Below are 21,570 nucleotides of genomic sequence, written 5' to 3'. Positions count from 1 at the left end.
TTGTCCCGTGCGCCGCATTTCATCTCATTTAAACGGGGCCATAATTGATGAGGAGCGCGGTCGACACGCGGCTGTTTGCGCCTGAACAAGTGGTTGTGTTGGATGAAGCAGTAATTTTCAAACAATTTTTTTAAAAGCCCACAGAGGTTGTTTTTTTTGTATAATTATGGCAAATGTTCAAATTAAAAATTAATCGAAGGTCTTTGAGTTACAGAATGTGTTATATTATATTTTATATTTTATCCCTTTCACTTAAAATTAAGTTTAAATAATAATAACAGCAATGATGATAATAATAAAATTAATAATAATTTTGATGGATAAGTTATGTTCCATTATTTGATATTAAACATTGACATCAGTAACCTAGCATTTCAAACCACAGGGGAATATTCAGGCCTTTCACAGATGGTATAAATGGTATAAATGATCTTTCAGGATATTAAATCCACAAATGATCAAAGTGAGTTTCTGCACCGACCTTCTCCTTCTCGATGAAGTCCACGAAGTTGGTCCTCTCGATCTCCACCGGCTGACCCTGGCGGTCGTACAGAGCCAGGACGAAGTGGAAGAAGTTGGACTTCCGCAGGTTGGAGGGCGGCTGCTTCTCGAAGTGAGCCCGGGCCAGACCCACTCCACTGCGGATACACAGGCGCGAACAGAGTCGGTGTTGGAACAGTGGTCAGGCGATAAAAGTTTGACTTCATTCAGAGGATTTTTTTTTATTTTCTTGATCTGGCTGTGACATTTTTACAATTGAATGAAAATCCTCCCAAAAATCAAACTCCATTTGTTTTCAATTACTTGCAAATGTGTTTATATTGGAGGTCAATCCTAATGGTAATCTGTGACAGGAGGGCAGGATTTATCACCTTAACATCTCTGTCACCATGGGGCAGGGAGATCATTTTATTCCCCTCAAATAAAACTATATGTTTGTTTAGAAAAGTTGGAGGATGGACACATTTATTTTTCTTATTCAAACCCAAAGCAAAGGCCCAGATTTATTTATTTGGTTTCATGCTCTTTAAACTCAGTCAACTGGACAGAAGGAGCATGTTGCATGTACAAAATCACACACATACCCATGTTGCCATAAACTGTTTAGTATGTTATAAATTAGTGATCAATGTGTTGTGGAATTTATCTGCATGCATGAAAATCTTAATTTCTCAAATTAGCAGCAGTTAAATCCTCCAGGCTCCCCATCATCGCAGCCTTGTGTCCAGCACAGGCAGCGGTACGTCCTGACAGAAATTTTTAAAAAAAATCCATGGGTAGGTAAAAGGAGGCTGGTGGTGTCTCCTCCAGGAGGGACGAGCTCACCTTTGGGCGGCCGTGTTGGCGTCCAGCACGCCGCCCCCCTGCATCCAGCCCCGGACCGCGTTCATGCCTCCCAGCGGCTCCTCCTTCAGGCTGCTGCCGCTTCTCTGGATGCTCTCCTGGATCCCGAACATTAACAAACCTCCGAAGATCTGCTGCCTCTAAACCTCTGTTCTTACGGTCTCTCCCCGCGTCACCGTGCACTCCTGATCTCTCACCCTGATTCAAGTGGAGAAACGTGGGTGCGCTCTTCGCCGCTGCTGCCGCTGCTGCTACGTGCGCTTCGCTGGAAATCAGGCAATAAACTCTGTATTCCTTTAATTCTAGTCCTGAGGTGGAAGTGGGCGCTAAATCTGATGGGAAATCACATCTGAAGAGTAGGATCCAAAATGTCAATGACTTGAACCACGAATTTAAATCGCCACGGACGCCAGGACGCGGACTGAGCCAGTGTGGGAAGGTGCGTAAAAGTCACTCCTGGTGCGCTCGGAGATCCACAGTTGGAGCTGTCACGGAGGAAAATAGAGATCACCTCGCACCTAGATCACATGTCATCATCATCTGACGCGTCTTTCTTCCCCTTTTCGCTCTTTGCTTTCTCTTCGCGTCTCTCGGCCCAGTGGAGCGGGACTTTAGCGGAGGTCCCGAGCAGCGCTGCTTCCTGCGGCTGACTCCCGACACTGCGCTCCTTCTCTCTCTCTCTCTCTGGAGGAATACGCTTTGTGACTCTTCCCAAAGGACTCACTCTGAGAACCAAACACGGGCTTCTCCCGCCCGAGGGGGGGGAGAGAGAGGGAGGCTTGGATGGGAAGGGAAGGGGAGGGGAGGGGAGGGGAGGGAGGGAGGGGATCGGAGGAGAGGAGGGGAGGGGACAGATAGGACGGGAGGAGAGGAGAGAGGAGGAGAGGAGACGCCCCCAAACAAAGACGAGAGTGGAGAGTCAGGTCCGCGGAGCCCCATCTCCTCCTCATGCGTCCCGCTGTCCTCCGCAGCTCCGCGTGTCCCGGGACCCGATCTGTCTTTATTCAAGGGATTCTTTCTTTCTTTATTTTTTTACACAAAAATGTTTCAAGGCAAAACGCTTCCTTGTAGAAGTGGAGAATAATTCGCGTGCGCGCTAAAAGGCAGAAAATCCACTCGGAAAGTTTGTGCGTAAAAACTCACTAGGTGGACTTAATGATGTAAAAAAATATATATATTCATGGTAAATAAGGGAAAACATTTTTATCATTGGACTTTTAAGATAAGACATTAGATATTATTTTCTTATTTATTAATATTTCAAAGCAATATCACAGCAAACATTTCTATCATATTAACAAGATTATTAAATTTTTATTTTGGGGGTTTTCTGCCTCAAAAACTGTGAATTTAAACGAAGTGAAAAAACGCAGGGATTAAACAGGCCCATTATTAAACTGTTTCATCCGCAGACATGTGGAGGATCTGATATGAAACCTCAGCCTGAACATTTAAGTTTTTTATTTAGACCAATTGGTTTTAGGCTCAATCCCAAAAAGCCACATCTCACCGTCCCAACGCATTGTCTCCTATAGCCCCTCTGGTTGCAGGCTGCAGCGCCGCAAGACGCACAAACTAAAGTGACAATAACAATAATTAGCTCAAAATAACAATGAACATAATTGAGGATAATTGCTACCAGATTTCCCCGCTTTGTCTCTGCCTCCAGCACCATCTGTTATTTCAAACAATTCATCACGGCGCCGAGAGCAAGGGGATCCAAACAAAAACACAAATATTAATAGCCTGGATAATTCCATGAGCCATTTTAATAAATAAACAAATACAAATGAAATACAAATAAAGCGACATGGTATTGATCTGTCGAAGTGCAAAAGGTCAACAACTTCTGTATTATTCAGTGAGAGAGAATGATTGGCAGGGCCAAACTGGCGCCGCTCCAGGCTTTAATTCCCAGGGGTTATTGAAAAACGCTCTTGACCTTGATTATACTATAGAATAAAAGTCTTTTATGCGGCAGTTTCCTGCTTATATGTGCAGGGAGAGACGGTGTATGTGGGATTTAAGCGCGCTCACAGCTGAGGGAGGAAATATGTGAATGGAGGAGTGTGGAGAGGCTCCTGCTGTGTGGATCGATCACAGTCAGAGTGTGAGCTCAGTTTATTCAATTCAAGAAATAAGATGAATCTGTGCGTGTCAACTCGCCACTAAGGTTTAAACCTTCTAATTGTATCCAAGGGAATTAAAATGCGTGGTTTCTGTTCATTCTAATGCCAAAATAAAATGTCAAAATATGCACCAAAACTATTAGGAAGGGATATTATCGACAGAGGGACAATATATGATTAAGGAGTGCGTTTTAATTTAAGTCTCATAACGTCAAAATATATTTATATAAAATATAGTGATATAAGATGATTTCCAGTTCCAATAGAATTATGAGAGGTGATTTAATACAAAGAGAAAAAAGGGGCCACTTTAAATTTGAAATCAGCATCACATCTGTGTAATTTAAAGTAAAGGGGTATTTAAGTGTTATATTGGATATTTGGAAAATCCTAAATAAGAAAAAACATAATTAGAAAGCTGATGATATATTAACAAGCAAACAGGAGCCATTTGAAGAAGAGGAGCAACATAAACACAAGATCATGTTCGAGTTAACTCCACTGGATCGTGCGCAATGACTCCACACAGCTGTGACAGAACAGGGCTTCTCTCTCCAGCGGTGCTTTATAAAAAGAACTATACAACGGCGCCACCGTGTGTCTAAACTGCGAAATGACATGGCTCAGAATTGCACGTGTGTACAGTCCCCTTATGAATCCACATGTAAACTCACTACATCCAGATTTTTGGGGGATCTGCACCAAATTGCGCACAAATATCAGTCCCCTAAACACATCTGATTTGTTTTATCAATTTCCATGAATCATTTTCTGAGAAATCAACAAAAATGTCAAACAAAAACCCTGTAATAATATCTAACAATGTTAGAGAAAGTGAAAAAGAATACCTGAATCTGAGTCTTGATCTGGATCCACGCCAACATTTAATGGGTTCTTCTTTGGGTCATGCCCGACCTCTCCACAAAATGTCATGGTATTCAGTTAAGTAGTTTTTGCGTAATCCTGCTGATAATCAAACAAACGAACCTTGATGAAAAGTTTGTGCAATTCCATGCGGATCCAAATAAAAATCTGTGTCCAGTGGATTTAAATGTGGTCCATAAGGATGTAGGTGGTTTTCAGCTGCTGTGTGGCAACAAATAGGAAATCTGTGAAAGTACAACCAATGAGCAGCTGACAAACACAATGTGGCCTTAACTATAAGGCTTGTTTGAATTATGGAGACTGTTGGGTCTTGGTGGAGGTATGTGCTCTACTGAGTGTAATCCTAGTTGTGTTCTGTGTCTAATTGTTTTTATAACGCGCTTATTTTATGCTACTATATTTTTATACTTTATCTAAGTACCCAATTTATCAGTAAAGGATTATCTACCGATCTATCTAATAACAGATTACCACTTCATATACAACAACTTCACTATCACAAATATAAATGTAACAAACCGTGAGTTAGGGCATCTCCAAATAAAAGCAGGGTCCAGAGTGGATGGTTCATTTTATTTCTGACATTCAGTTTCTGTAAAATAACCAAGGCAATGCCAGGCATAAAATCCAAAACCAACCATGGAGCAGTTTGACAGAATACGACTGGCATTCAGAGTCAGGTTTTACAGAGCAGGTCCTGAATGTGTGTGTGGAGAAAAAAAACGAATCAGGAGAGGAAAAAAAAAAAAGGAGGTGAAAAGGAGTTTCAGTCTGAGCGGCCCAGAACGTGACCCGGCTTATTTTGACGTAAATCTCAACACACCCGTCAGAGGCAACGATACTGGACAGCAGTGCTTACTCTTATTTCTCACAAAATAAATGTGGTCAGAGTGCAGATGGCAGCTCTCCATTCCTTTAACATATTCACTTACATGTTGAACATAATAGAGGAATGATTTATGCACTTTTGGACTGACAATCTTTAACACTTTGCTCAGGCTCAGGGTGGAGATGGAGGAACGTATAGATGATGTCGCTCATGTGCAAAACAGCAGCGACGGCTTGATGCATTTGTTTGGCACTTTGGCTCGCAGGCAAATAGCCTAAACAGTTGCTGATGCATTTTAAATGAAGTCAATCCCACAGCTGAAATATATCAAGAGATGCACCGGAATGTAAATAATGCATTTAAAGACTCAACTGAGCTTTCTCTATGGGTTGCACGATCAAATTTTAAATACTGAAGTTTACATTTACCTTCCAACATTTATAGAACTGTCCTTGACAGTATTTAAAAGAATATGTCACAGCTCAGAGCCTGAACTTTCTAAAACATGGAGTATGAACTCAAATGCGTCAGGAATCGAGAGCCGACAGTCGCTTATCACCTTCTGCTGCGATGCAAATTCCCATACAGTTGCCAATGGCAGTTTTAACCTCATGGAGCATTTGACTTTGAATCTTGCCTGTGATGTTTCTGAACGGCACGATTCAAAAATGCTCCACAATGAAAATGAAATGTGTAATAATGTCAAGTGCTTCGTTTGAAATCAAAGCCTGAGGAATGGATCTAATAATAAAATAATAAAAGAAGTTCAACAAAAACACAGAGTCCTTATGTTTGCCTTTCATTTGAACATGTGCAAAATACATCAAACTCTACATTTCATTTCTTTAGAAAAAAGAAGAAAAGAAATAAACACAAACAGTTAAACAGCGTTGGCCAGGTTTGATCCTACATTGATAATGTATTCATTCTCAGCCCTGCAGCCAATGCTTCGCTTAATGTCAAGAATAAAGTCATTCATAATAATAAGACCTTTAGTACTAGTGGTAGTAAGGTAATACTGTTGAGGGTTGTTAACTACTGCCTCTCCTGACCATCTGCACCATGCTGATCCCACTCCTAACATTAGAGGGCACCAGAGTGATCACACCAGCTTGAGGACGCGTCATATAGACAGGAGAAGCAGCAACACTGGCTGGTCTCAGATCAGAAACCCTTGGTTTCCCCAAAATGCTTCTCGGCCACAAGTTTGTTCTTTGTTCACAGGTTAAGTACAGAAACAAAGAAACCCTGAGCCGCTGTGAAGCTTCCGAGAACTCAAGCCCTACCTAGTTTTCATGTCAACACTCCTCTGGTTTAATATAGATGCCATACAGAGCAACATTTATATACATTAGACACAAACAGATTGGGCTGCTTCCTTGGACACAAACATGTCAGAGGGTATTTGGTTGCTGACAGCCACAGAACAGCTTTGGAGCATTGCTAGTATAAATGACATTAGTGCAAATGCGACTCAAAAAAGACACAAAAAAAAGAGAGAGAGAGAAATGGCAGAGAAACATTGGTAGCAAGGTTAGAGCACACGGAGGACAAACAAATAAATGCTATGGTAACCGTGGCAGCGTGCAAGCTCTACATAGAAGCGTGCATTAGGACCTGGCATTCTCAAGTTTAAGTCTCCCATTTAAATACTCTGACTTTTCAACACACACGTACACACACACTTCTCTGCATCCTGCCCCCTTTGCTAAGATAAGTATGTGTGTGCATAACAACGTGTGAAATAATAATAATTAAAAAAAAAGCTATGTTTCATAGCTCAATTTGCTGGTAGTAACGTTTCATGGGGTGAAGTGACCGAGCAGCAAGAGGATAATAATGATGGTCTTAGAAAACACGCGGTGTTTGGATGCGATTGGGTCCTGACATAAAGAGTTTCAACAATCGCCGGGCTGATAAACTTGGGATGGACTGGTACAAATGGGGGGGGGGGGGGGGGGATGAGCGGGGATGAGTACCATAGTGAAGTAAAGCCAATAACAACAAAGTTTGGGCTCCTTGCCGGATCTGCGGAACAATGCTGACGCTTCAAATCCAAACTCTGGCCTCGGCTACTTTTTTTCCACCTCCTCTCATCTATCCCTCCCTTGTTTTCAGTCCATCTGCACAGTATGTTGTCGATATTAAGCAGTGAAATAAAAGTTACCATAAAAATATCTCTTTGACAACAATACAAGAGTTTGGCGATGAGAAAGAATGTTTTTGCTGGGACCAGCCAAACAAGTTTGAATCGAATATTGAAGCAGTATGATGATAAAGAAAGCTTGACGCATGAAATGAGTTATGAGTTACTCTACGTTGATTTGCTCACACTGCAACCCTCGACCAGACCACACCATGTATCCTCTGCTCAGCACCAGGCTTCAGGTCATGTGATAGCCTCAGGAAGTAACATTCAGTCTGTTAACACATCATATTCATACACACAGCTGCTGCCGTCCGACAGTGAAAACTCAAAAATCTGTCGACTTTATGAAATGTTAAGACTTTTTCCACCGTAAGTTATCAATCATCTATAAAGGTTCTCCCAACCTCTGACCCATTTCCTTGTGAGATCATGGCACATACAGGGCAACAGCAAAACATAAATGAGATGCACAGCGATGAGAGAAGCTGCACGAACAAAGGCAGGATGGGAGCAACCATCACATGAAATGTCTGGGATTGAAATGAGAAAAACAAAAGCGATGTCGATGTGTGTCTCTAATGGGTGTAAAGAAAAAAAAAAGACCTGATACTTCGGTTTCAATCAGGTTTTCACATTTTGTGGATATGATGGAGAGCTCCCATTGGATTTTGAGATGAATTAACATTTTTCTGAAATGAGTTTGAATCACTCCCATGGACATGAAGGGGTTTGGAGCTGAATTTCTGGCCTGATTAAAAGAGCCAAATGCTCAACAAGTGGAATATAGGCAGACTGAGGGCTGCTTATGTGCATGCATGTATGTTGTATGTGTTACAATGGGGTTCAGAGGCTGCTCGGAGAGGGAGACTGTTCCTCAGATGGGGAGGTGGGCTGGTCGAGCTGTGACGATGGGCTGTCGAGTGGGGAGGCTGGGGCGGGCTTAGGTTCAGCAGGGGGAATCTCTGCCTGGGCCTGTAACTGTGAAGACGAGTGGTGAGACGTACAAGGGATGGAGGGCGATGGAGAAGAGGGGGGTATGTCCGACTTGTCAGAGGAAGAAGAGCAAGAGGGAGGATCTGTGGGCAACTGATTCTGCAGACAATCAGTTGTATGTGTGGATGAAGAAGAAGAAGAAGAAGAAGACAAGGAGGAGGTGGATGTCAGAGTCTTGACAAGGTTGTGGGGAGCAGAGGGCGCACTGGAGGAAGTGGAAGAAGTTTCTCCAACTGACGTGCCAGGTCCTTTTTCTCCCTCCTGCTCTCCTGCTCCCTCCTCCCCATCATCTGGAGGAGCACCAGGTTTCTGCTCATTCTTGGCTGTGGCTTCGTCCTGCCCTGCAGGTATCTGATTGGCTGCAGGGTTTTCTTGGTTGGGGACACTAGTGGCAGGTGATTGGCTTTTGAGCTGCGAGTGGCAAAGAGGACACGTCTCCTGTACGTAGAGCCATTTCTTCAAACAGCCAGCGTGGAAGAAATGACTGCACGGAGTGATCACCGCTGTGTTCATGTCCTGGAAGTATTCAAAACAAAAGCAGTTGCAGTTCAATTCAACATTTCAAATCAATTTTAGCCAATGAGAACAGGTATCAAATAAAACTTTACTTTAGCTTAGATTTAGAGTGAATGATTCGTGATTCCTCAACTCATACCTGGTAGCAGATGGCACAGATGTCGTTGTACTGTTCCAGCTGTGTGTTGCTTGCTGTGGGGAGGCTTTTGATCTTGTTTACAGCATCTCTCCTGAGCAGGAAGCTCTGCCAGCCCAGCTGGGCTCTGAGCCAGACGTTATAGTACGAGTGGACCAGGATGATGGTGCTTCCCATCACACTCCACTCCCCAAACACTGTCTCTGACACGCCGTAGCACACCACACACACCGCAACCTGGCAGAGGAAGAGATACGCGACATTGAGGCTGAGATACCGCTGTCAAATTGTATGTCACTGCCTTGGGCACATGCTGCCTTCTCGCTCGAGATAATGTATCCTGTGTTTATGTGTGTGTGGAACACTTACCATGAATTCCAGCAATCGATAGGTCCCATTGACACAGTAAATAACTTCATCCATGTTCTCAACAGGAGCCTTACGAAACTCCTCCACCATGAAGAGAATGTAGATAAGCAGAGTGCCAAGAACCTGGGGGTGACGGTGGGTACAAAATTATTATGATTACATTCATAGTGATTTAATGTATATAATTATCGGTATTTGCTTGTATGTTACCTGCAGGGAGGTGAGGATGGAAGAAGAGATGATGATGAGGAGCCAGAAGTCCATGTGGAAGAACTGACAGATCATGTAGGCCATGTAGGCTGGAAAGATCAGCAGGAACAGACACAGAGACACAGCTCGGAAGTGCTTCCACAAACTCCTAAAGGACGGATGGTGAAAAGAGCAAAGGAGAAGATGATCAGCTCTATCTCTACATCTTTTTCTTACACACAAATTCAGTCCAGATACTGGTTATTTTACAAAGCATTGATTGGCTTTTCAGGTAGATGTAAATCTATATGTTCAGTAGTTTTGGCAAAATGGCACACTGACAGATCATGTCTTAAAGTTTTTTCCATATACAGCTAGTTGTGCCTGTGGTATTAAGTGACAGGGGAATGACCGAGTAAATCTGAAGAGACATGTTTAATGCTATACTTCATTTTTTTTATAAGCACACATTTATTCTTGATAGAAATAGAACACTTTCAGATTCTGAAATATAAAGGTGATGCATGAATTAGTCAACTAAAATAAAGCTAAACTTATCCAAACATTAAAACAAGAAATGTTGTTAATGCATCTTACTTGTCTCTGGATGCTCCCAGAGCCAGGACTATGGGGTCTGCTATCTCCAGCATGGACTGCAGGATTGAAGCAACAACGATGAAGAGGATGATGGAGAGGAGGAAGGCTCGGTGGATGACCTGTAGCTCGATGAGGCCGGTCTGGACAGCGAGGATCAGCAGGGTGATGCCTTCTGTCATTCCTCTGCAGGGACAGACAAAAAACATGACCTCGTAAATGATTACGATTAGGAAAAACATACTAACAGACACAATTGCAGGTACAGACATATGTAGGGACTGACCTGTGCATGGTGTTGTCATTCATAAAGGCTCTGTAGCCTTGCAGGTAGAACTTGCAGAGTGTGAGAACCCCCAGAGCGATGAAGGAGACAGTAAAAACGAGACCCAGCAGGGAGTACGGTGTACTACAACATTCTGCAATACTGAGGACAGGGAGGGAGGAGAGAGCATGTAAGAGGGGGAGACGGGTGGAGCTGAAGTGTGTAGGCAACTTTGTTGAGCAGAAAATGGAGGAATCATTTCCTCTGGGATTTTCACTGGTTGTTTAGATTATTATGTTGGGCAGACAGGGTGTTTACCACACTGCAAAATGTAATTAGCACAGGATACACAATAATTTGTTCAATGTAAATTCAGAAAATAATAATTCTATGATAATCTTGTACAGCTCCTATAGGCTGAGAAAGGCTAAATGCAGAAGCCAACATTATTTGTTAAACATTGCCACACCATCACTACATCTGTAGGAATACAATGACTCAAGCCGTGGGATCACACTTACAAGAGTCTGTGATGTACAATCAGTAAGAGTATGAGCTCTGGTTTTACCTGGTAAGAAAGAGGAAAAGGAGCCTCTCCCTTGAGGTAGGCTGGTCTCTGGTGCTAAAGTAGGAGTAGATCTGCAGCGCGAAGAGCAGCAGCCAGAAACACATGAAGAGAACAGGAAGTACCAGCTGGTTCCATAGAGACATACCTAATGCTAGCAGCCCATACACCTCCACCACCTGGGGGACAGAGCGAGCGACAGCGATAGAGAAGAGACGGAGGTAATTGGGACAAAGACAGAAAACCATGAATATTGTATATGAGGTCTCACAGGACTACAATAGCTGAAATCCTGTAATAAAAACTGAAAGAGCTAGCAACATTTGACCACATTAATAGTTTATTACCTGAGCCAGCTCCCTGTAGGCCGTCTTAGCCAGGTTGTATGGTACCAGTAAGTTAGAAGCCAGGAAGTAAATGACCTCCAGGCCAGTGAATATCATGGAGAACTTATTGATGAAGACAATAGTCTCCAGTGGGACCAGACACAGTCTGGCCACCAAAGGAAGAAGGTGAGCAGAGAAAAGCCAAATCCTCTTGGTCTGCATCACATAGGAACACAGCGTACACACCACCAGCTGACCTGAAAGAAGATGCACATACACACATCAGGTGACTCTGCAGGTTTCAACAAGTTCAATTTGAGACCTTTTAGGACCACAATTAATAAAATTCAAAACCTAAATCACCTCCAACTGATATGAAGGATTATCGGAGTCCCAGAATTACTTATACTACCACATAATCGAAGAAAAGGAACTGATCAGGGTGTTTGTATCAGTCATCAGTTCCTCATTGGTCTTGCTTGTAGTTTTATTAGTGTGATAATGTTGGTATTGTTGAGAAAGAACTGCAACACACTGAGTCAACTATACGTGCTGCCAAAATATAACTCTTGAACGAAGTAGCGTTAAATTAAAGTTAACATAGTTAAGACGTATCTAAACGTATGAAGTATGTGCATAAGTTATTATTTTAACATTCAAGTTTTTTAAAAACATTAATACAACAAATTTATTGAACTGCTTTGAATGATGTATTGTTTTAAATCTTTGTGCAATAAAGAGCCCACATAAATTAACTTCCCGTTAGAACATTCATAGCGATCCCAGAGTGGGGACAATATGAGGCCACTTTAGTATTTAGCAGATTTAATCTCCCTCCTCTGTCTACAGCAGTATATCTTTATCACTGGATGTTGTTTTCACTTTCTCAGGCTTTCACTGAGCAGTGATATCAGCACTCAGCACGGTCTATATATAGCACAGGAGACTCTGTTACTACACTCTAGCAAAATGAAAGCAGGTCCTACAGACACATAAGAATATTTTCCATTTTAACATGAGCCAGTTTTCACCGTATTCCTAGTACTGTAGTAGTGGGAATGTAGTCCTGAAAGTGGCAAGGGATGTGACCTTTTAGGGACATTTAAATAAAGCCAAGAAATTTTGAATAATACTTGATTGAATCTCTACGGAAGCTAAAATGTTTCCACAACCACGTCACCAGAAAGACGCTGCAGCTGCAAGAAGAGAGTTTAGTAATTTCCTTAGGGATTCTCGCTGTCACAGAAAATAGAATTGACATTTCGTCCTCCCACAGTACTGCAAGGGAAGGAAGATCTATTAAATTAAGTTTCCGTACTTTTCTAGACTTTCCAAATGCATGGGGGAAAAATGAACGAGAGAGAAAGATCAAATTCCAACTGAAACGGAAGAGGAGTAAAGCCTGGTTTATAAATTGGTGCAGGATCGTTGCAGAGCTTATGTCGCAGCCTACACAAGTGGCGTTGTGAGTATTTATACTTGTGTGTTGGTTTGTCTGTACTTCAAACAACGGTGACTGAAATTATAACTGTTGAATATCAGTTACTTTAACTGAAATCCCTGCAACACATAAACGACAGAAGACGTCAGAGGAGATGATGCACATGTCCAATTTACTGACTGAACCATGACAGTGAGTATTGTGTCCAGCGACTGAGAGAAATGGATGAGACATACTGCCAAGCTGACAAACGGCAGTAAGTGCATCACTGCGACAAGTATTTACATCTGTGGAAGTGCTAGTCAGACTACAGCGTAACCCATGAGCTCAAAAAGAACTACTGAAGTGCATTTTCCTTACTATGTTTGTGCACAATGCATTCATTCCTCGTCATGTACATTTAATACACAAGTGTGCTTGTTTTACCTATGAGTGCAGTGGTGAATCTGTTCATTGAGAGAGGTTCCAGGTAGACAGGTCCTTCGAAGCCAGACTCTAATTCACTGCGGACATAATCCCTGAAACAGAGAAGTCAAAAAATGCTCAATTTACACAAAAGATCTGTGATAAACTGACCTACAGTGTGGCTGAACAAAAGGAAAAACACATATTAGAGCTACAGCCTCCTTCAAAACTATTGGAACTGCAAGGTCAATTCCTATGTTTTTGTTGTAATAAAAGACAAATGAGATGAGGGTTCAGAGTTTCAGCTTTTATTACCTGGTGCTTACATCCAGATGTTTTAAAACAACTAATGAAAAAGCCCCATTTTTAGGTGACAAAATAAAAAAGGAGCAGATGTTGGAGAGGAAAATGACATGAAATATTTAGTTCTATTACTGTTGTTCGCAACCCACTGACATCACCAGACTGTTGCATTCTTTATTTGTGATGCTTTCCAGCATTTTACCACAGCCTCTTCTAGGTCTAAGGTCAGAGACGGCCAGTCTAAAACCCTGCACCACGATAATGAAATTCTTTGTTGCGTTAGTTGTGTTTTGGGCATTGTGTTGCTGCGTGATGAAGTTCTTCCTGATTAGTTTTGATAATTTCTGTCTAAACTGAAGACAATTTCTTCTGTAGTCTTCTGAATCAATTTAGCTGCTACCATCACATCAGCAATAAAGATTAGTGGTCCCATTAAAGAAGCAGCCACAACACCACTTTCTCCATGTTTCAGATGAGCTTCTAAGTTTTGGATCATTTCTTTCTCCACACATTTTCTTTGCTATTCTATTCTGTTATTCAGATTCTTGCTTCTGCGTGCTCTGCATCTTGTGCTATGCTCTATATATTTCTTCTCTTTAAAACTTCTTCAGTGGATTGTGATGCCTTCATCCGACCCGTGCCCTAAGGTTGCTTGTGATTTTTCTTCACAGCTCAGTTGCAATGGTCAATGTATGAGCAACGGCTCTGATCAATTCTCCCTCTTTTATCCATTTCAAAATGGTTTGCTTTACTCCAAAAGAGAGCTCTCTGTTCTTTTATTAATGTTGGTTTATCCTTATACATTCAGAGCTATCAAATGTTTTAACAAACCATCTTAAAGGGCAGTTAGGCAACAAGAAATGCAGTCAGTCACATCTGCTCGCTTGAAAAAGGGGCAAGTTAAAAACTGAAGGTTGTAGCAGTAAATACCGGGAAATAAAAGCTCAAATTCTGCAGGTTTGTCTCGTTTTGGGAGAGTGACTGCTGACTAAAGGCTAGGGAGCCCCTGCAAATCTATAGTAGGATAAACCATTATAGTTTACAGTAAGACATAAATGCATTTTGCTCTGTATTATCAGACACAATTATCATCTGAGATACAATAATCGATATTTACAATAAAGATATTGGCCCATCATGCATCCTTAGTGTTTGTGTATATACCTTGAGACTTGGTGACCTGCAAACAGCATCAGGGCCGTAAGGACGTACAGGTACAGTTTCACCAGGTGCTGACGAGGCAGAGTGAGGAGCACCAAGCTCAGGATGTAACCTGCGAGGCAATCACACAGTCACACATGGTCACATACAACAGATATTTATAAATAGTAAAGCATTTCAAATGGTTCCTGTTTGTGTACGTGAGACAGATGTTTTTTATGTAAGTGCAGGGAGATGTTTTTGACAGTCAATAAGTCACAGCTGCCAAAAGGCTTATCGTACAACAGTAAAATAAAACCATGTCCAAAAAGTTATTATATTTTCGCATAGCAACAGTCACATTGGTTTCACTGCCTCTCTCCCCCCCTTCTCTCTCTGTCCACACAGAGCACAGATCAGCACATACCAAGCCTATTGGCTCATAAACCAACTGCAGCCCAGTCTGACAGCACACACACACAAACACAAAGGCATAGAAACAAACACTAAACTCAACAGTATGCTGTGGGTTTTCTTGTAGCTGCAGCCGAAACCACAGCCCTAACAGCAGACTTCATTTCAACTTCAATGCGACTTTTGTTTCTGCCTTGAACCGCTTCTGTGTCAATGGAAATGTATGTGACTGGATCACTGAGCTGCACAGACTTTGAAACATCAAGTTTCCATTATTGGCTACGGGAATCAGATTGTAGTCTGTCCTAAAACAAGGGTTCTGTCTTTTAGTTGATGAGTAACTAACAGCCTTAAAATGGTTTGTCATCCCTTGAATCACAAGGTTTACAACAGCTGAGGGAGACTAACAATACACTCGTAAACCTTTTATGTTAACATTTAAGTGGAAATGATTTAAGGGAGTGTTTAATCCACATTTCCTCATACTTGGGGGATGTGGTAGAGTTTATTACTTTAACCTTCGCTACCTTCCAAACTAAGGTTTTCACCATCAACTATCAGCAGGATATGTCAATGGATTTTTCTAGAGTTAGTGGATGATTTGAGTTTTGGCAAAAGGCAAACTTATGGCAGCGGTCAAAAAATTGGATTTCCAGCATTTAGCTTATCTGCAGCTATTAGACTTAAAATAATGTTACTTAAAATCCAAGTATACAATCCTCCACGAACACAGACACTGTTAAAGTTCAGTGAGAACTGATCATGACAGCAGTTCCCCTGATTTGGGCAATTGCTCTGGCTGAGATCAGTATGTGGGAAGGCAGTGAGGTATCATTTCCTTGTCACTGCACTAGCAATTCTCACTACTAGGTATCCAGGGGAACAGCATGAACACCCACTCACATCGTTTTTTCCTTGTGAAGTTTTATTAAACAGACAAATGAAAAGAAACTGAAGTGCAAAAGAAACTGAACGACTCCAAAATTTGAGAAACATTTAGGGGCCAAGGACATGAGCCACCCAGCTGGAGGAGAGGGCTGCATCATTCTATTTAAATATTATTTTATCAGTGGATAAATCAATAGATCAGTTGTCACACTCCACCTATTCTCATTCCACTCTCACAACTATGCATAGTCTGGTGGCAGACAGCAGACCACCATGTGTGAACATTTTGAAACTGAACCAGTCAGCTACAGAGGGCTTATGATGCTGAATGGGGGAAAAAAAGAAATCATGCAAATCTAATCAAGAGGGATAAAACTTTGACTCTGTTGGCCCTCGACCTGCCGATAAAGCCAGCACAGCAGGAACCACTTCAGCTGATAACCCATGCCAAACCAAACACCTACAGCAGGTCGTGATAACTCTGACATACTGGCCACAGCTCTTTCAGCACGTGTTTTGTTATCCAATGTCTAAAATGCAATGAACTGCAGACAGTGTAAAGCATTTGTATAGTGTATAGTGTGTGTGTGCGTGCGTGTGTGCGTGTGTGCGTGCGTGCGTGCGAGAGACAGTAACACTGACCTAAGTAGTGCAGGTAGAGTGCTAGGTATTTGTACTGGAACAGGGGATTGTTGGAGAGGCTGGAGCGCTGGATCTTCTGGAAAAAGGAGCTGACATCCCAGCGGTAGAGGACGTCCAGCAGCATGATGCTGGGAACACGCAGGCCCACATTGAGCACCGCCTCGACACGGTCCTTGACTGCCATGACCTCAGTTTACCCTCTGATCGGCAGGCAGAAGTGGCCTCGAAGGCAGGATGTTAAGAGTGGACGCGCCGTGCACTGTAGAGATAAGACACAGAAAACAAGATTGAATATGATGCAAAGAGGATGTAGACTCGCAAAGAGGAAGTGCAGAAAGAAGCAGGTGAGATAAACAGATAAAAAAATGTATTTCTCATGATGCAAGATTACAATCAAAATGTGCTTTTACATGCAGTGAAAAGTGAATCTCTGCATGAAAAGTGCAAATAGCAATTGCCAGTTAAGATCACTTAAAACCAGCAAAAAATGTGACCGGTTAAATTCCCATCCTTATAACAGTTAGCATAATGTTTAATTGTTCATATTTCAAGCTAAAGCTAAATAAACATGTACTTACAGAATCGATGAAAAATATCACAATAACATTTAGTATTTGCATAATATGGCAAAATATAGTTTTGGCTGGTTTGGAAGCTAAAACCTATTATTCCACCATGTACAAAACAGAAAACACTCACATACTAGATGTTAATGGTGTCAGTTACACCCTGAGGGGAAACATGTACTAAGCTACACACTACTGGGGAAAACTTGGGTGTTTTCCTGCCTTGTTTAGGGCACGTTGTTGAAATGACTACCTGCAACAAATTCCTACAGTGGCGCTTCACTGCTGCTTCCCCAGTGGTTTTATGTGTTTGTGCAAGGAGGAGCAGTCAGGTGGTTGAGTTAACAGAACTAAAAACTACTGTCAGATGCAACTGTTGTTGTTTGCTGACTTCCCTCACCTATGTGTGTTAACGTATGTCTCTGCTGCTTAGACAGGAATGCAGGAAACACGATCCTGGGGGAAACCTGCTAGTCTGGAAAAGGATGTTACTGCTGAGACTCCACAGGGATACCGCAAGGTTTTTCCACTTCCCAAAGTGTGATTATATGGTAAAGTTCCTTATACATTAGCTAGTTTGGACGGTGGCTACATGATGAACTGCTTCACCTAAGTAGAATTTGCATAGTCAAATCTATCAGTCAATAATCAATTTAGACTTATTGGGCGGTTTTGTTTGCATATCAGCTGCACAGAACTTTAAATGAGCACAAGGAAACTGTGCAACACTCTCAGATGTTTTACATGCAGATGTGACTCAACACCAGGCTTGATGAATGAGGCATACCAGCCAAATCTGCTTATTCACCTACACACCTCCTCAGTTTTCTCACAGACTGTTCTATTAACATGTAAATTACACTTCTTCGTGGCAAATGCATTTAGAAATTTAACAAAACTGTCTATTAGTAGGAGCATAACAGAATCACAACATTGGAAATTGAATATCACAGTATCAAGATACAAACATAAAAGTCAACGTACTTAAATGGAGAAACCCTGTATTTATGAAAACAACCAGATGAGAATATCCATGAATCAAATATCTTTAACAGGTTTTTACTGAGGCATTTCACCACATTGATGCAAAAAAAACCGTAAATATTAAACTCGCTCGTCTTGTTTTAAGACTGAAGGAACTCAAACAAACCAATAACTAATAATCACACTCTCCTGCAGCAGTATTGGAGCTTGAGTAAATTCACAGTAGCACAAAGTGAAATTTCAGGAAGCAACATGTTGCCTTTTTCCCCTCAAGGCAAACGGTGATGACTCTGACAAACAACTCAGCTCTTGCAGTCTTTTCCACAAACAAGTAACAAACAAAATAAATAACCAAGTTGGATCATGCTACCTCCAGCTTCTGATGTGCACTTACAAGACACTTACGGAGGCTTCTTCAAAGTTGACATGAGCAGTTTCCAATTGTTTTAGGATTGGTTTTAAAATGTTGCTGGGGACTTTCAATGCACTGCAAGGCTTGGCACAAAGCTTCTTGGCTGAGCTTCTAAATCAGTACTTACCAACCCAAAGCCTGAGATCTCCTGATAAGAACCCGTTAGATATTCCTCGTTCAAGACTGAAAAACCAAAGATGGCCGGGCCTTTCGTCGTCACCCCAACAATCTGGAAGAGTTTACCTGAGGAACCCTCAGTTTACAAATCATCTCTCAAAACGTACTTATACTTGTTATTAGCAATACCTTGTGTTTCTTTGTCCTTTACCGTTGAGTTTAAATGATGTTGCATAATTTCATTTGTTGCCCTTGATTTTAGATTTGGTAGAATACAATTTGCTGTCTTAAATGCTATTGTAGTATTTTGCTTGTTGCCTTTGACATTTTGTATTGTTGCTTTTAAATTGTCCTCTTTGCAACGACTGAAAGCTACTGTACATGCATTATTATGAATATGAATATGATTTCCCTGCGGCCTGGGACAGGATCCTGACAACTTACATAACTGAATTCCCCACGACCATCACAGTGAGATCTCCTCGCAGAATCCGAGTTTATATAACGCAGCAGTCTCCCACAGTTGTATTCTAAGTATCTTAATCCACTAACAGCTACAGGGTGCTGTGTAGTGGCACTAAGTCTGCATGGGGTTATTTATACCATGACTCGCTTCACTGAAACACGGGCACCACCACCAGCGTCCGCGGATGAGCGAGTGCGGCATCGATCGTGGTTCGCCATGAACTCTAGTAACCCCTTCGTCTCGACGTTAGCTTAGCTTCGCCGCATAAACACCGCAGCACTTTGCTAATCGGGCTGGTGCGAACGCAGCAGTATAATAATAATAACACTAATATTAAGGATTGTCTTGAGGAGGGAGATGGAGCTGTAAAGGCGAAGATGTGGCGTGGAGATGGCGAGCTAGCGGACAGCAGCCGTCAATTTCAAAGCTAACGTAGCCAGCTAGCATTAGTTAGCTGTTGACAACAACCGAGCAACACTTTCAACACACCGGGAAACGTGAACATACCTGAGGAGGGCGCCCGGTTATAACGAGGCTGGGACTCTCCGGTTCCACGCACATGACACGAGCATGATGCTAAAACTAGCTAGCGTCAAAGCAGCTAGTGAAGATTAACGCAACCCCCCCTCCCCTCCTATCCCAGCCACTAAGTCCAACTGTAGCCGGGCTAACAAGCGGCCGGCCGAGGCCAACAAGTGAAATACAGGGGGACTTACATCGGAGGGACGATGTTCGGTGTGTGTGCGACGGTCTCGGGATGCTTTTCGGGTCGGATATCGACCATTTTAACTCGGCACCGCCCGAGTTAACGGTCCTGTCGGTGGAAGCGTCTCACACTCGAAGGGATGCGGCCCATCCGCTCCTCTCACCTAGCAGCCATTATCCAGAGTACCGAGCGGGATGTACTGAGCATGCGCTACAGACTGCCCGCTGTTCATCTATTTATCTATTAGTCTATTTATCTATTTATTCATTTATTCATTTATTCATTTATTTATTCATTTTATCTATATATTTATTTATCATTTAATGTATCTATTTATCTATTTATTTTTGTATTTATTGGCCCTGCACTTTTTATACCAACGCAAGCGTAACTTAGATAAAAGTAACAACACCACAAACATGCTTCATTACATCCAAAAGTCCTGCTTTCAAAATCCTACTCGAGTAAAACACCCTGACGACTCGAGTTATAAACTACAGTTTACTATTGTTTCATTTCATAGTCAATATTCAGCACATAATATAGCTACTAAGTCACTATAATATCTTGCTTTTCCATTATTTATACTTTATATTCTCTATATTTATTCATCGTCATTATTATTATTATTATTATTATTATTATTATTATTAGTAGTAGTAGTAGTAGTAGTAGTAGTAGTATTGCTGTTATTATTATTGTTATTTAGATTTTTATTGCATTGTTTGTTACCTTCCCCATTTTCCTTTATCTTATTTATTTACACTCGCCATATTAAGGAAACAGAGACCCACAATCTTTTATACAAATCAAGACAAAACTGTGGTGTTAATTGGTCAACAAACAAGGTTCTGAGACAAGTTGTCTTTGTAAGTTTATTTGTTAAAGCTTTCTGCAGAAAGGATCACACAGGCAAGTTGGAGGTTGCAAGTGAGATGAAAAGTGATGAGCACAGTGTCTGTGCTCATATTTAAGTGTCTCTGTGTGTGGGTTACCTCCTGACCCCAAAACACGCATGGGGCGTGAATGTATTGTTCTGTTTATGGAACATATAGTCTGTAAAGGTGTGACTTATATGTTGCATCCTAAATGTGTTGGAGAGGAAATAGCATAATATATGGTTAGGGTGGTGTCTCAGTCAGCTGAGTTCTTCGAACAAAGGACAAACACAGTCCAACCACAGAGTACAGCAAAGGTCACTATAGAATTCAAGTGACCTCAGGATTAACTTCTGCAAGACATGAATAGACAATGGCTCACATGCTAGACAGTGGGTGCACAATAACGTTTATGTTGAGCTGTACCCTAGATGGAAATGTCTGTTGTAAGCATAAACTAAAAAGTTTATTTCGTAAATTTCCATTACAAAACAAAACATACACACACACACAACACACATGAACTCGACACATCCTACAAACAAGCTCAATGTCAGTGTCTTCACATCTGATAAACTTGAATATGTTGAATATTGATAAAATGCACATTCATCATATGCAGTGATAATATGTTTAATCCCTCTCCTTCGAGCACCCCCTTAGACATCATATCTATTTTATCTATTTTATTTTAACCAACGCACAGTAATTAAAATTACTTTGTTTCAATGGGATAATACATATATGACAAACAATAAAGCAATTACAACATACTAAAGCTGCAACGATTACCCCACTCATTGAGTTTTGAAAGTAATCAGTAACTATGATAATACAATTATTATCAACGTATTAATAATAATGATAATATAATTGAACCGTATAAGTAATTTATCTATGGAATTTTTTTTTAAAACAT

At 41.5% G+C, this 21,570-nt stretch overlaps 3 protein-coding genes across 9 annotated transcripts in view; 1 reads left to right on the top strand and 2 right to left on the bottom strand.

Moving 5' to 3' along the window:
* The window catches only part of LOC117774860 (transcription factor COE1-A-like), an 85,784-nt gene extending 83,656 nt beyond the window's left edge, over positions 1 to 2,128 (bottom strand). For 2 of the 5 annotated variants that reach the window (XM_034607520.1, XM_034607524.1), the window contains exons 1-2: positions 1,327 to 2,127; positions 482 to 638 (exon numbers count right to left, since the gene is read on the bottom strand). In XM_034607520.1, the coding sequence (XP_034463411.1) occupies positions 482 to 638; positions 1,327 to 1,457 (288 nt within the window). In that variant the 5' untranslated portion in view covers positions 1,458 to 2,127. Of the gene's footprint in view, positions 1 to 481; positions 639 to 1,326 lie in introns of all 5 variants that reach the window. The other 3 variants (XM_034607523.1, XM_034607525.1, XM_034607521.1) reach the window with 2 other exon arrangements.
* Positions 1 to 21,570, top strand: part of ublcp1 (ubiquitin-like domain containing CTD phosphatase 1) — a 28,306-nt gene that overhangs the window by 1,651 nt on the left and 5,085 nt on the right. The window lies entirely within an intron of this gene.
* On the bottom strand, positions 4,911 to 19,985 carry LOC117774858 (RING finger protein 145-like). 3 transcript variants are annotated; one of them, XM_034607517.1, is made up of 12 exons: positions 19,784 to 19,985; positions 16,523 to 16,781; positions 14,603 to 14,711; positions 13,157 to 13,248; positions 11,311 to 11,546; positions 10,967 to 11,142; positions 10,420 to 10,560; positions 10,137 to 10,319; positions 9,561 to 9,708; positions 9,351 to 9,473; positions 8,985 to 9,218; positions 4,911 to 8,845 (listed from the first exon to the last, which is right to left on the bottom strand). In XM_034607517.1, the coding sequence occupies exons 2-12, from the start codon at positions 16,704 to 16,706 to the stop codon at positions 8,180 to 8,182; spliced, it is 2,292 nt and encodes a 763-aa protein (XP_034463408.1). In that variant the 5' UTR covers positions 16,707 to 16,781; positions 19,784 to 19,985; the 3' UTR covers positions 4,911 to 8,179. The 3 variants fall into 3 exon arrangements, with proteins under 3 accessions (XP_034463408.1, XP_034463410.1, XP_034463409.1); XM_034607519.1 differs by lacking the exon at positions 19,784 to 19,985 and adding an exon at positions 19,014 to 19,155; XM_034607518.1 differs by lacking the exon at positions 19,784 to 19,985 and adding an exon at positions 18,612 to 18,708.

This window comes from Hippoglossus hippoglossus, chromosome 14 (genome assembly GCF_009819705.1).
Source record: "Hippoglossus hippoglossus isolate fHipHip1 chromosome 14, fHipHip1.pri, whole genome shotgun sequence".
In the NCBI taxonomy this organism is placed as follows: Eukaryota; Metazoa; Chordata; class Actinopteri; order Pleuronectiformes; family Pleuronectidae; genus Hippoglossus; species Hippoglossus hippoglossus.
Note: the sequence above shows the minus strand (reverse complement) of the source record. Positions and strands in the feature narration are given on the sequence as shown.